The 16,044-nt window shown below is 38.5% G+C and overlaps 1 protein-coding gene across 2 annotated transcripts in view; it reads right to left on the bottom strand.

The window, feature by feature from the left end:
• The window catches only part of LHFPL3 (LHFPL tetraspan subfamily member 3), a 488,121-nt gene that overhangs the window by 144,771 nt on the left and 327,306 nt on the right, over positions 1-16,044 (bottom strand). For both annotated transcript variants that reach the window (XM_012746983.2, XM_012746975.2), the window contains exon 2: positions 8,439-8,675. In XM_012746983.2, the coding sequence (XP_012602437.2) occupies positions 8,439-8,675 (237 nt within the window). The remainder of the gene's footprint in view (positions 1-8,438; positions 8,676-16,044) is intronic.

Raw genomic sequence — 16,044 nt, 5'->3', positions numbered from 1 at the left:
ATTCAGATGTTTTCCAAGTTATTAATATCTCTGGGTGTGGAGGGTAAATTGGAGGGCATGATCTCCAGTAATATATCCAAGAGTAGTTCCTTCAAAGTCCTCCTCCTCCCCCTGGACCTTTGAATGTCCTCTCCCTCCACCTCGTCCCCACCAGCGCTGGCATTCTTCCCTGCTTCTTAGGTGGGTAGTGGACAAGCACTGACAACATGGTTGTCTTCAGATGCTTACTTAACAGGCCACAGGAAACCATGCCACTCGGCAACTGTGTAACTTTAACCACTACAGACACAACAACTATTTCTAAACAAGTCAACTGTTTAAAGTAGGAGAAGGAGTAGCAGTAGGTAGACATTATAAAGAGGCACATTTCAACTTAACCAAAACAAAAACTTTCTCAGTTGAGGCTGTGTAACAATGGAACAACCTTATCATGGACAGAAATTAGAATAGATTCATTTGTTCAGTCAATAATTCACTTATTCAACACATAATTATTGAGTGCCTACTATATATACCAGGCATTATTGTAGGCACTGGGGATGCAGTAGTAAACAAGAGAGACAAAAATCTCTGCCCTGGTCTTTCCTGAGGGGACAGACAATAAGAAAAAGGCAAAATATATAGAGGCTTAGATGGAATATATGTGTGTGTGAAATTATAGACAGACTGGCCATGGAACACCTCACTGAGAAGGTGACATTTGGGTAAAACCTGAGAGAGGTGAGGTAATGAGCCATGTGGTTTTGGGAAAGAACATTTCAGGAAGAGGGAACAGAAAATGCAAACGATCTGCAATGAGACTGTCCCTGGTGTGTCTGAGGGACAATGAGGAAGCCAGGGTGTCTGGAGCAGAGGGGACAAATAACTGTGAGAAGGCTGGGGTGGCAAAGCTAGAGGCAGATTTGCATGGCCTTGTAGACCATGGTAAAGGACCTTGGTTTTTACTATGAGCAAGATCATCTGAAGTCACTGAAGGGTCTTGAGATGAGGAACGACATGATCTGTCTTACCTTTCCACAGGATGGCACTGGCTGCTCTAAGATTAGCCTGAAAGGGTGCAAGGGTGGAACCAGTGAAGCCAGGCAACAGTCTCCTGCCATGATGCCAGGGAAGGAAGGTGGTGGCCTGGAACAGCAGGGCAGCAGTAACCGGGGTGAGAAGTTGGAAGATCCTGGATATATTCTGAAGGTAGAGTTGACAAAATTTCTGGATGAGTTAGATGTGAATTGTGAGAGGAATAGGGGAGCCTGAAATGATTCAAGTATTGTTCTGAATACTTGGAAGGATACAGTTGTCATTAACCGAGATGGGGGAGACTGGTGGAGGAGGACGTTTTGTGGGAAATATCAGGAGCTGAGTTTTGGAAATGTTAAGCTTGAGATGCTAATTAGATATTCAAAAAGGGCATCCAGTAAAGCAGTTGGATGTATGAGACCAGAGTTCACTGGAGAGGTGGGAGGGGAGTTAAACTTGGGATTTGTCAGGATAGAGATGGCATTTAAAGCAATGACAACAGATGAGATGACCTACGAGGTGTGTGTAGCTAGAAAGGACACTCCAGTTAAGGAGTAGAGAGATGAGTGGGGAGGAATCAGTAAAGGAGACTGTGCAGGAAGAGCCCCCGACAGGCAGAGGAGGGAAAATCAGGGAAGATACAAGAAGCCAACAGAAGAGTTCCAAGATGGGGCCAATGTTCAAACAGTGAAAATACTGCTGATTGGTCAATCCAATAATTAAAAACTGACCATGAGATTTAGCCATTAGAAGGCTGGGGTGACCTTGACAAGACAGTGTCTGTGAAATGCTGGGGTGAAAACCTGAATGGAGTGAGTTCACAAAAGAGTGGGAGGAGAGGAATTAGAAGCAGCAAGAATATAAGACAACTTGAGGACCTCAAAGATCTGCTCCAACTCTCAGGCTAATTTGAGCCCTTCTGAAATAGTGCCAGGATGTATGCAGTTTGTTTAGAGGCACATTCTGAGATTTGACGACCACAGAAACTTTGTTCAACACAAATCCAACTGGAAAACAGATAATTCACCGTGGCCCTGTTAAAGTTTTAATTCAAAGCACTTGAAGGTACTTTTTTCCTGGGATTTCTGATCTTACTTCACTTGGTCTTACATAACTAAGTAAGAGCATGGGTTTCAAAGGCTATTCCCCATCCTCAAGTCTATTAAACTCTTGATTAAATAACATTACCTAAAAGTAACCAAATGAAAAGAAGACTAAGCTCTTTACTTGCACAGGGCTGACTGGTAAAGTTGAGAGCAATGGAATCAGCACCTGTTAAGAATTGGTTACATGATGTTGTGTACAAGAAATTTTGAATAAAATGATTTGTGTTTGAGTCTCAGACCTATTCCTTTCTAGCTGTGAAAATATAGACAAAATATTCAACTTTTCTGCACCTTAGTTTCTGATGTGTAAAACTAGGATGACAAATATCCCACAGGGTATTGAAAAGATCAAATAAATAAAATGTTATATGAGAAAATGCTTAGTAATAAATAAAGAAATCCTATTTAGATGTTATTGATTATAAATTGCTTCTATACACAGTCTTTTATCGGACTCTCCCAACCCTAGGCAGAAGGCAGGGCTGGGTATTATTTCCCCCACCCCTTTTTGTTGTTGTTGTTGAAGACAGGGTCTCACTCTGTTGTCCACGCTAGAGTGCAGTGGCTGATCACAGTTCATTGCAACCTCAAACTCCCAGGTTTAAGCAATGCTCCTACCTCAGCCTTCTCGATAGCTGGGACTACAGGTGTGCACCACAACACCTGGAAAATTTTTCTATTTTTTGTAGAGATGAGATCTCACTATGTTGCCCAGGCTAGCCTTAAAATCTTGGCCTCAAACAGTCCTCCTGCCTCGGCCTCCCAAAGTGCTGGGATTACAGGCATGAGCCACCATGCCTGATCGACCTATTTTTGCCATTATTATTCTTTTTTTTTGAGACAGAGTCTCACTCTGTTGCCCAGGCTAGAGTGTCGTGGTGTCAGCCTCGCTCACAGCAACCTCAAACTCCTGGGCTCAAGCAATCCTTTTGCCTCAGACTCCTGAGTAGCTGGGACTACAGGCATACGCCACCATGCCCGGCTAATTTTTTTCTATATATTTTTAGTTGGCCAATTAATTTCTTTCTATTTTTAGTAGAGATGTGGTCTCACTCAGGTTGGTTTTGAACTCCTGACCTTGGGTGATCCGCCCGCCTCGGCCTCCCAGAGTGCTAGGATTACAGGCGTGGCCCACCGCGCCTGGCCTATTTTTGCCATTTTAAAGAAGGTAAAAATGAGGCTCTGAGATGTTTAGGGCTGGCCCAAAGTCATATGGCTAATAACGGCCAGAGTTGAGACCAGAAACAAAGTTTTCTGTGATCTGGGGCTCTGTCCACTATCATGGTGCCCACATGGACACCACATGGTATCAGAATCTAATGAGGAAAAGAGGCACCCCTGCCACGGGCCAGCGTTCCTAACTGCCACCCATTCCACCCTTGTGGTACGAACATAGGAACTCTGACGGCACCCATCACTGGGCAGGCACACATCCGAGGCAGAAAGCATCTGAGGAGTCCTTTGAGGTCTTCTCTTTGACCTTCACCTTTCCCTTCTAGTTGCTCCTGTGTACTAACAGGGACCCTAAAACAGTATTTAATGTGTTTACTATTCTGAGGGCTCTTACTGCCCTCAGCCTTCTATTTAAAGGACACCTCTGAAGATGTTCCTGGAATTGGAGTATTCTTAGAGCTGGGAACCTCAGATGCCATTTGGATAAACCCTGTATTTTACGGGCCAGAAAGCTTAATTCTGTAACTATTAAGATGCCAGTCCAGGGCTCCTCAGCTGGTGTAGGGACAGTGCCAGAACAGGGCAGCTTGGATCCAAGTGCACATTCTTCCCACTATGCCACTTTGCCACTCACTATGTGGCCATGGTATGGCATGACACCTAAAATCAAAATTTTGAAGGATTTCTCAATTAATTATTTAAATAAAATGGATTTATTTTAACTCCCACTACTATAGCATTAAAAAGAGCTTAAACCACTTGATAAATAAATGGTAGCTAGAGTCACCGCTTGATGGATAATCACATTTTCTCATTTGCAGTTTAAGTGCTAGAAGACAAAGTGACTTTAAAACTGGTCTTGAGAGGACCCAATTATCTGATAAGCACTTCCAAAGACCAGACACACAAATGCAGAAACAGACCTCTTTATGAATGGTGCCTGACAAAGAAAGAGATATTTGTGGCATAGGAGCTCTGGAAAATGTAATTATTTATCCTTTGACAATTAATGAAAGAAATTGAAAATGAAGCTTTCATTTCAAATCCTTTTTATCTGGATGAAACTTTAATTTTACATAATTAAATTGACTTCACAGTTCAGTGTGTTAAAATATGCAATTAAGCAGCATATCGAGGTTAAATGCCTACTGTCGTTGGCTCATTTAGAAATCACGCTGTTCAACTCCCAAACAATAGCTGCCCAGCCACCATTGTCCCCGAAGCCAGGGATGGCGCACAGCCCACGGGCTGGTCCCCCAAACTCAGAGCAGGCAGTTGAGTTTTCTTTGCATGTGCCAACTCCTAGATAAAGTTAGTTGGATCTTTAACGAGGTTTTCACTTCTCTTTGTGTTTCAGTGGAGCTTCGTGTTTTGGCATGAAAAAATATTCTAGCACTTTTGATGGAGTGCTGTAGATGATTAACTTTATCTCTTACATAGGTTTCCTCCAAGACAACACTTGCCATCTCCGAAGTGGTTGCCTTTTGTTTGTTGAAAGTATGTTAAAATTCCTTTATTTTAATTTTCCTTTTTCAATACTTTATGATAAATTTCAGAGGAGACCTCTTTCAAATGATCTTTGCACTCTCAGAAAGGAGAGACTTAAGAAATGTTGTGGGAGGCGTTGGAGGGGGACCCAAAATGAGGATTGGGGTGAGTTCACTGGAAAGGTATCGTGGGAGGTAGCAGTCTGAAGAGGTGGAGACTTTTATCTTCGTACCACCCCCTTGTTTTCTCTTTGAATAGCACCTTTGTGATGATTAATTTATATGCTCAGTAGTATCTCATATTCCCTTTCATCTGAAGACTCTGAGTGGAACACAGTTCAACAATTAGAACTGAGTTTTTTCCCTTTCTCTGATATATTTTAGAATTCGTGCAACAGTGATTTTTGTTTTATCCATTAGGGTGGTTGTGGGAAGTACTCATGGATCTAAGCAACAACATCCTTGCTGTAATGACACACAGAAAACCTGAATCTAAATGGCAGCTTTTCCAGATAAACAGGGAAGTGTGTTGCTGCTGGATTAATTACCATAGCCACAAAAAGAACAAATGATCATGACATGAAACTGACCACTCAGGAAGAACTTCTTTGAATTGGGATGTTATGCTACAACTGCAGGCTTATTCTCCCCACAATGCTCCTGCTATTTATTATAAGGTGATAACTGGCAGACCATAAAACTGGAAGAAGATTGTAAAAGACACTGCAGTGTGTATAGTGATATACACTGTATAGTGACACAATCTATATCAGAAGGTATGTATGCTTTATTCTTTAGAGCCAAGGCTTGAGATATGGCATTGCCTTCTTCCATGACACCAGAAGGCTCCATGGGATTAATAAATTCTTCCAAAATTCTGAGCCAGCACTAGATTTCCCTGTCTCACTGCATCACCCTAGAACCAAAAGTAGGCCTTGGCCACTATAGGCCATCTCGGTAGTTTTATCAGAAAAAAATTAATAGTGAAAAACAATGTTTTAATAAGTGAAAAGTTATATTAATGCATCCATGCAAATTGTAAAATCACTCATTTATGCATAATCAATTTCAAAATGACAAATAATTCTTATCTTTTTGTTAAGCCCAATCTCTCTTCCCTTAGGACCTACAGAAGATAACATCGATGGCATTTCGTTTTGGTTATTACAATGTACCTGAAAGCCATACTGTTTAGCGAAACTGTGTTCACACACACAACATAAAAAATCACTGATTTTTCTTTCCTCAAACAATCTGACTTTGGAAGTGTCAACATTGAACAAGTGTTGACGTAATATCAAACAATAAGAGGCTACTTTGTGTTGCAACCGTCAATCTTGTACCACTTCTCAGAAACATGCAGGTTTGATTAAGTTTTACACAAGGCATAGAAATCCTAGTCTGATTTTACATAGACTCTATTAGATGAGTGTCTGACATGCTGCATAGTAGAGCTGTTCACATCTTCTCAGAGCCTCAGATTAAAGACTTTCTATTGAGAAATAAAAATGTGGCACAACTGCTATGTTTCATCACATGTGGCTCTCTGCTGCTTTAATGGATCTATCTGGTTTGATACAGATGACCTGCTACTGATTTTGATAACTTAGAACAACATGGAAGAACTATGGTGACACATGCAAATGGAGAAGACGATGAACACAGCATAATCATACAAAGATAATCCCTAAACCTTATACTGGCCTCTTAACCTTCTTTCTTGTTAAACATTTTACCAAGGTGTTGCTAATATATCACTGAGTGCACATGATGCTTTCTTTAATGAAGACCTAGACAGAAAGGATCAAACATCAACATTTAACTAAATCAGTCAGAAGAGGAGACTCATTATGTAAACTGTAGGGCATTATTCTATGAACCTGGCTGCTACTTTCTGAAGCGTGAATTTAAGCGAATTGTCACTTTTACATGTGAGTATGAGTTAGAATTCTCAATCGCCAAGTTATTATCCTGCTTTTCTTATCTCTTGTATTTTGCTGAAAATTTTTCTGTTTTGTGGTCAAAGGATGTCTGGAAAGTTAAAGGTTATCAATATATTTTGAACTGTATGGGGAAAAAGTAGCATTCTGGTCCATTATTAGGTGTTGGTGGAAATCAAGCATTTGCAGGACAAAGTGGTCTTGCCTTAAATTCATCCTTTTGGGAAAGGTAACTTGTTCTAGTATTTAGCTATTCTTATTTGAAGTGAAATTAACTGGGCAGAGATCTGTATACATCTAATAACCCCAAAGGCAACAGACAAGGGTGCCTAATTAATGAGTGCAAGTGTGAAAGCACTACATCTGTAACATAAATAAAGGTGTAATTATCTTCAAGGCATTTTTTATCTAAAAAGGGTAACTCTGGGAGGGAGGCAGTTTTGTTTTTGGAAGTTTCAGCATCACTCCCATATAAAGGTTATTTTTGTGTTTAGAATACTTTTAATAGAACTAAGTAAACTAATCTGTGTTCTGTCTATAAATCAAGGAGATAAAATGTTCGTGGATGACTGCCGCTCTCCTGGGCTGCTCAGTTTTATGTCTTTACAGTTGATAGTTTACCCGCCTAAACAGTGTGGTCCAAATATAAAGCTTGCTATGCTGTTATTACATGTGACATTGATGTAAACACTAATGTGTGCTTATATTACCTGTTGAAGCAGTAAACGTTTTTTGAAATTAGCACCTACTTGAAATAATAAGCTAAATCTCATAACTCAAGGATGGATTTAGTTCCCAATTACGAATAAAAGCTAGAAGAAGGAGCCACTGATGTAAACCCAAATAATTAGAGATAACAAAAAGATAAAGCAGTTAAATGAATCTAAGGGTATAACAAAACAGAGACATTACAATTCTATACCCCTAAATTGGTTTAGAAATCTGGAAAAAAATTAAAAGATTCATCTTCTGTAATGACTTGCGACCTCTTACTCGCCCACTATAATATATGCACGTATCATTTACTAGTCAGTGTCCTATTTTCCATCCTAGTTTCTTTGTGTTTCAGAGGCAGTTTCCCTTTGAAAAGAAATCTGAGGACTTTTGATGACCCAGATAACACATTTAAAATTCAACTAATGAGATAACTACTGCAATTTCTCACTGTAACTGTTTGGGGCCAGTGTTACTATCTCTTTCTGAGAAGTTGAGTCTGAATTCAAATAAAAGCATTGTGAGTAGTTTAATGACGATGTTTATAGATGATTTCAGAGATTCTCCAGGCATTTATTTCACCCTAAAAAGTAGCTGAATACATGGAGAGGAAGCATTTTCTATTCATCCAAATAGCCGCCCCCTGGCCCTCAAGTTATATCATAGACAATAAGTTCCTGATGGCAAACCTGAAATCAGAGGAGTAAGGAAGAAACTGGAAAAAATGCATTAAAATAATAGTAGCGGACTCAGGAAGCCTCAGAAAGGTATGAAAGCCCCCAAGACAACAGACAAGTCAGTGCCTCAGAAAGGTAAGTAATTGTAATACCATAATTGAGTAAACTTCTTGAGTTGAGTCTGGGAGAAAGTCTATAAACTAGACAGTGTTAAAAGATGCAGCCAATGAGAGCCACAGGGAAGCACTAGAACTCAATGGGAAAGAAAGAAGAGTACCATTTTTGTGCTTGAGGCATCCAGGGAAGGGTTCCCTAAAGCCATCTTACCTTTGTTTTCTGCCTTCAGTTCCTCTGCCATCAAGCTGTCTTGTCGGTTTCCAAGCACAAATGCTAGAAACGAGAGGATCAGGGCATCCAAAATCCCAATAATAGCCAAGATGTACGCCCAGCGGACTGAACAAGCTCCAAGCGTGTACTTGTCTGTCTTTTCTCCACACATCCGTTTTACCTCATCCGAATCCCAGCCGTCTGGGAAAATCATACAGCCAAGCACAAGGCAGGCAGCTGGGAGAGAAAAAGAGGAAAACAAAAGAAAAAAGGAGAAGTTAACACATTGTGTTTTAGCAAATGTTTCTATTGTTTGTCAAATCGCTGTTTCAAATTCTGCTGGATGTAAAGAACAGCAGATCTCACCACTGTCTCATTCTAAGTGTGTGTGTGTGTGGTTTTCTTGTTAACTTAAAAGCGCCTGCACTCTGCAGTGAAAGGAATTCTGGGAATGCACTTCACAGTGATCCCAAGAATCCCGAGAAAAGTTAAATAAATTGATCTATAAGAAAATATTATGAAATTGAACCTCCATGTGTGCTTGTAGGAAGGCATCCATTGCAAATAGGCCATAAGAAACCATATACTGTGGAATAACAATTCAAGGCTGGCTTTGAAGAGCGATGGCAGCAGCCAGAACATGTATTAGGATAACATGGAAAACACTACAGTGTATACTGACTTTGAATCACTGTAAACAATAATTTTACATTGCAATATCCCCCTTTCCCACACAGAGAAAAGTTTCCTCTTCTTCTTTTCTGCTGGGTGCAGGTGTGGAGAAAGGGGAATGTAAATTAGTACAGCCACCATGGAAAACAGTATGGCATTAAATCAAAATATTGAAAAAAGAACTACTATATGATCTAGCAATCCCACTACTGGGCATATGTCCAAAGGAAATGAAATCAATAAGTCAAAGAGATATTGGTGCTCCCATTTTTATTGTAGCACTATTCAAAATAGCCAAGAATTGGAATCAACCTAATGTCCATTGACAGATGAATGGATAAAGGAAATGTGACGTTATAAAGAAATACTATTCAGCCACTAAAAAGAATAAAATCCTGTCATTTGCAGCAACATGGACAAACCTGTAGGACATGATGTCAAGTGAAATAAGCCAGGAACAGAAAGACAAATACCACATGATCCCACCATATGTGGAATCTAAAGGAGTTCATCTCATAGAAGTAAAGAGTTGATGAGTAATTACCAGAGGCAGGGGAGGGAGTGGGGAAGAGGGATAGGTAGAGACTGGTTAATGGGTACAAAGTTACAGTTTAATAGAAGAATAAGTTCTAGAGTTCTATTACACTGTAGTGTGACTATGATTAACAGTATTGTGATGTATATTTAAAAATAGCTAGAAGAGAGGATTTTGAATGTTTTCACCACAAGAAATGATAAATTTACATGGTAATGAATATGCTAAATACCCCAATTTAATTTTTTCACAATGTATATATAATATGTATTGAAGCATCGCATTGCACCCCATAAATATGTACAATTATTATGTGTCAATAAAAAAGAGAGAAAAGTTTCTTGAAGGGATACTTATCATATGCAAGGAATGCTAATATTTTCCATTCTGTTCTCCATTTGATTTCATTTTTAAAAAGGCTGAAAAACACTGCAATACACTGTGGTACCATAAATCTTTTATGGAAATTAAGAATATTATATTCATGTGGAAACTATATGAATACTTTTTATAGGACTATGTTACTTTGAAAATTCAAAATGGTAAGTAGCTACTGTTGCCACATTTTATATTTAATTAGATTATTTAGGGGAAATGATCATATTTTTAGATTAGACAGAGCTTTTTGAACAGGTGGGTTCATTCATTTACTCATTCATTCAACAACTGCTTATTGAATATCTCCTATGAGTATTTCCTGTTCTTGATGTCAGCGATACAGTGATCAAGAAAAGAGACATGGTTTATGTTATCATGGAGCTTATGTTTTGCCAGGAAAAGAGGCAGAAAAATGAGTAAGCACATAAATAAAATAGTTGTAAGCTGTAATAAACACTACGTAGAAAAGAAGCTAAGGGCTCAGACGGAATAAAGAGCAGACCTTCTTTAGAAAGGGTGGTTAGGTAAGGCCTCCTGAGAGGATGACACTTAAGCTAAGGCCCAAAATAGACAAAAAACTAGACATGTGAAATTGGTGGGAAAGATGCTCCAGGGAACAGCACATGCAAAGGTCCTAGGGTTGGGAAAAGGCTTGCCATGTTTGAAGAGCTATAAGGAGATCAGTTACTGTGTTGGAGACAGTGATCACGTTGAGGTTGGGTGGTTGGCAAGGGCTATACATCCTGCCAGGTTACTGTTTCCAGGGTATGCAACTTAGGAAGATTATTATGCCCCAACCAAATTAGTTCTGTGATTATCGGGGACAAGTAATTCCTGAAGATGGCAACAGGAGTTGCCATATAACTCTTGCTTCACCATAGCTGTGTTCTGTCTGAACAAGACAGAAATGGACACCTGCCTTCTTTTTCAGCAGGTACACGGCTCTACAGAGCAGGTTTGAAGGAAACAGAGACCAAGAGGGGTGACAAGTAGAAAGACTGCCTGGGAGGGCTCTGCTTTAGAGTTCTATGTTATTTTATAGAATGAGAATTCAGAACTTCAGCTCATACTTGATTCCTCTCTTTTCTTTGTCCCACATCCCAACTGTTGCCATCCTTCTTTTATCCACCTGTGCAGTGTTTCTGCATAGATAGATAGGTATTATTAACACGTCCCTACTTAGGCCTTCGTTATCTCTTGAACGGAGCCCTAGCTTCCATTTGCCTTCAGTTTGCCCTCACTCTAATCCAGATTACACCTTACTGCTTAGAACAGAACACTCAAAAAGTTTTGCTGGTTCACTACTAGGTGTTGAAGAACAGGCAGGCATCTTAGTCGGTTATTCACAAGCTCCAGAATCCAGTCCCTACAGACTTTTCCAGTCTCCATCCCTTCTATTTATTTATTTATTTATTTTATTTTATTTTTTTTTCTTTTTCTTTTGGCATATTATGGGGGTACAAATTTTAAGGTTTCAATAAATGCTCTTCCCCCCCTCCCCCCACAAGTCTGAGTTTCCAGCATGACCATCCCCCAGATGGTGCACATCTCACTATGTATGTATATACCCACCCCCTCCCCCCTCCCACCTGCCCAATACCCTATTACTGTAGTACCTATGTGTCCACTTAGGTGCTGCTCAGTTAATACCAGTTTGCTGATGAGTATATGTGGTGCTTGTTTTTCCATTTCCATCCCCTTTATACTCTCTACTTTACTTGGGTAGAATCTCACATGACTCCAAGTTTTTGGATCTCTCTGCTTTTTCTTCTGCCTTGAGTATTTGCCACGACTGTCCCTAAATGTTCCACTGTTACATATGTTTTAACACTCAAGTCATACGCAACATGCACCACAAAGCCTGACATCTCAAATTCTTCTTAACCTAGAATATTCCCCTTCTCCGAACTTTCATAGTTGTTGACTATACTTAGCTTAGGGTCCTCGTGTTTTTTACATTGCTATTGTTATTTACTTAAAACTATTATCTCAACTAGCAAACTATAAGCTTTCTGAGGAAAGAATCTTTGGTGAGCCATAATATTCATAGCATTTAAAGCAGTGCCTTGTACATAGTAGGCACTAACATAAATTTGAATGGGAAAATGAATGATTTAATGAATTATAATACCTAGGCAATATACTCTAAAATATAGCTCACGGAGGTCAATATCATAATCACCCAAGATCACTAATCTAATTAAAGATGTGTTCAAATTTAGGGGAAATGTAACAGAGATAATTTTGTTAGACTAGGCAATAAATTACAAGTACTTAGGAGGGTAATTTTTAAGAAGTGAAGTTGATAATTCAAAAATATTTTCAAATCCCCATTCCCTCTGTATTTCTCAGCAGTTAGTACCCAACATGTTTTCAAAGGCATTGTCTGATGCTAACAATCTGTGTATTTTAAAAACATGTGTGAATAAAAAACAAAAACAAAACAAAAACAACAAAAATGTGGTTTCCAATGAGCAAAATTCATTTTATTTGAGAGGATGTGTAAGATCTTTGAATTCAAACTCTAGTTCAAAAAAAAACCCTCTAAGAATTACTTGGAATATTTTAAAAATATGGAACCAAAGAAGACCTCGAATATCAAGAGCAATTCTAGGCAACAAAAACAAAATGGGAGGTATTAATATGCCAGATATCAAACTATACAACAAAGCTGTAGTAATTAAAACAATATGGTATTGGCACAAAAATAGGAATATTGACCATTGGAACAGATGTGAGAATCCTGATATAAAACCATCCTCATATAGCCATCTAATCTTTGACAAAGCAGACAAAAACATACGATGGGGAAAAGAATCCCTCTTCAATAAATGGTGCTGGGAAAACTGGATAGCCACCTGTAGAAGGCTAAAACAGGACCCACACCTTTCACCTCTCACAAAAATCAACTCATGCTGGATAACAGACTTAAACCTAAGGTATGAAACTATTAGAATTCTAGAGGAAAATGTTGGAAACACTCTCCTAGACATCGGCCTAGGCAAAGAGTTTATGAAGAAGTCCCCAAAGGCAATCACAGCAGCAACAAAAATAAATAAATGAGACATGATCAAACTACAAAGCTTCTGCACAGCCAAAGAAAAAGTCATGAAAGCAAACACAACCTACAGAATGGGAGAAAATTTTTGCATCCTATGTATCCGATAAAGGGCTGATAACTAGAATATACTTAGAACTCATGAAAATCAGCAAGAAAAAAATCAAATAACCCTATTAAAAAGTGGGCAAAGGACTTGAACAGAAACTTTTCTAAAGAAGACAGAAGAATGGCCAACAAACATATGAAAAAATGCTCAACATCTCTAATCATCAGGGAAATGCAAATCAAAACTACAATGAGATATCACTTAACTCCAGTGAGAATGGCCTTTATCAAAAAGTCTCCAAATAACAAATGCTGGCGTGGATGTGGAGAGAGAGGAACACTCCTACACTGCTGGTGGGACTGCAAACTAGTTCAACCTCTGTGAAAAGCAATATGGAGATACCTTAAAGCGATACAAGTGAATCTACCATTTGATTCAGCAATCCCATTGCTGGGCATCTACCCAAAAGATCCAATGACACTCTACAAAAAAGACACCTGTACTCGAATGTTTATAGTAGCACAATTCATAATTGCAAGGCTGTGGAAACAGCCCAAGTGCCCATCAATCCAAGAATGGATTAATAAAATATGGTATATGTATACCATGGTGTACTATTCAGCTCTAAGAAACAACGGTGATATAGCACATCTTATATTTTCCTGGTTAGAGCTGGAACCCATACTACTAAGTGAAGTATCCCAAGAATGGAAAAACAAGCACCACATATACTCACCAGCAAACTGGTATTAACTGAGTATCACCTAAGTGGACACATAGGTACTACAGTAATAGGGTATTGGGCAGGGGGGAGGGGGGTATATATATACATAATGAGTGAGATGTGCACCATCTGAGGGATGGTCATGCTGGAAACTCAGACTTGTGGGGGGCGGGGGGGAAATGGGCATTTATTGAAACCTTAAAATCTGTACCCCCATAATATGCCAAAATAAAAATAAAAAAATTAAAAAAAAAACCACACACACACACACACACACACACACACAAAACAGTGCGAGATCACAACCACTTGACCAATTGTTCAGACAGGTATGAAAGTTTTGTCAGGCTACCCTTTTCTGAGGAATTTATTATTCAGTAATAAAAAAATAAATAAATGTATAAAAAAAGAAAAAATATTCTAAATTTTTTTTACATATTAAATAAATTTTATGTGTGAGAAAATTAGTTTCTTATAAAGAAAAAAGGAAAATCAAAATTTTTTCTTTTACAAATGGAAATTATCTGAGTAACTTAGATTACAACTTCAGCTAAACTTAATAGAAATCCCCAAGCAACATAAGCTCAGGCAGCTTATTGAACATTATAGGACAACATCACTGGAATAGGATGTTTGTGGAATAGCGATGTCAACAAAAACATCTATTCTCAATGTCTTTCTGTCTTGACGTTAGACTATCTTAAAAGTTTTAATTTCTGGAAACTCTGAATTACAAAATGGGGTAAAAAGAGTAGACGTAGAATTAACACTCTGAAATTAAAACCACAGGAGAATATAAATGGCAACCCATTGTTCCCTATTTTCAAAGGATATGACTTTCTAAATTGAATTTTAAGTGACGAATATGAGAAGATAGATGAAATAATCTATAGCAGCACTTTATGCAATGGATATTTTGCTTGAAGTTACAAGAACAGAATTTTAAAAATATAATTCTTATTTTCAACAATCCAAAGGAGATGGCTATTTAGAGAAATCTTAAAACCTGGCTAACAAGGTCAGAGTTTTGGGCTCTTGGAGAAAAATGTTCAGGCCCACCTAGCAAGGACCTTAAGTTTCCTTCAGGCTACAGGGCACTGCAGTAAGTTCTTCTTGTCTGTCTTTTCTTAAAGAAAAGATTTAATCTCTTTCTAATTTATGTTTTGAAAAATCTAAATAGTGTGTGGTAGGCGTAAAAACCCCCACAATTGTATTTAAAAGATTTTAAAACTGTAGATGGCCAATTCATAACAAAAGTTTTATTTTCTGACAATGTATTATACCAAAATATACATTTTCTTCTTCCCCTATCCAAAATCCTCCTACTTGGCTGTTTTGTTCTGTTTCTGACAGAGGAAGGTCCTGAAAAGTTTAGTATATTTAATTTAAGCTATTAAAATAGTTTAGGCTCTGTTGGGTTCTTTGGAAAGGCATGGCTATTAGGTTCTATATTAATGCTTGAGTGCTATAATAAATTCTTTTTTTCTGGCATTCTATTAACCAGAATCATATCAACCTGCATGATTTGTATAGCCACTGGAAACTAATAGCTGTTCTCAACCCTGACTAAGAAGTACCTGCAAGATCCCAGGCTAATGTCTCAGTCAGTGAAAGATTAAGTAATATTCCTCTTGGCTTTATAATTAATTATTTCTAATTCTTTACTAATTGATTGTCCTTTAAGACGTAGCACCACCATTACAGTAAACATTAGAGTATACAAGGCACCAGAACATTTAATTAATTTGGACATTCTATTTTCTGACCACCAGGGATAGTAAGACATTAGTTCCAATTGGGCTATTACCCAAAAATGGGTTTCCTATTAGGATATCACCTAGAAAATTACTAACTCCCTCACAGCTATATATTCCTTCATTTTGGCGGCAGGGTTTCTGGAAGTATATCAGAGAATAGTCTTGAATGCTAACGAGAAATGAGAGCTCACAAGCTGGAGGTGAGCAGAGAAGAATGTTGAAAAGAAACCCATGGACTTACTGAATGCTCCCATGATACCATGACATCTTCTAATGCAGAATACATAACAAAGGTGTCCTTGTGAGGACATCATCATCGATTTCAATTTTAAGCAAGTTTCAAATGGCTAAGAAATGTTCACATTGCCGAAAAAGGAATCTCTGTGTAGAGGTTACTGACTTGCACAACGGGTTCTTCTGAAATAGTGTTTCC

Source organism: Microcebus murinus, chromosome 9 (genome assembly GCF_040939455.1).
Source record: "Microcebus murinus isolate Inina chromosome 9, M.murinus_Inina_mat1.0, whole genome shotgun sequence".
NCBI classification, from domain to species: domain Eukaryota; kingdom Metazoa; phylum Chordata; class Mammalia; order Primates; family Cheirogaleidae; genus Microcebus; species Microcebus murinus.
The sequence above is the reverse complement of the archived record's forward strand: the minus strand, read 5'-3'. Positions and strand labels throughout refer to the sequence as shown.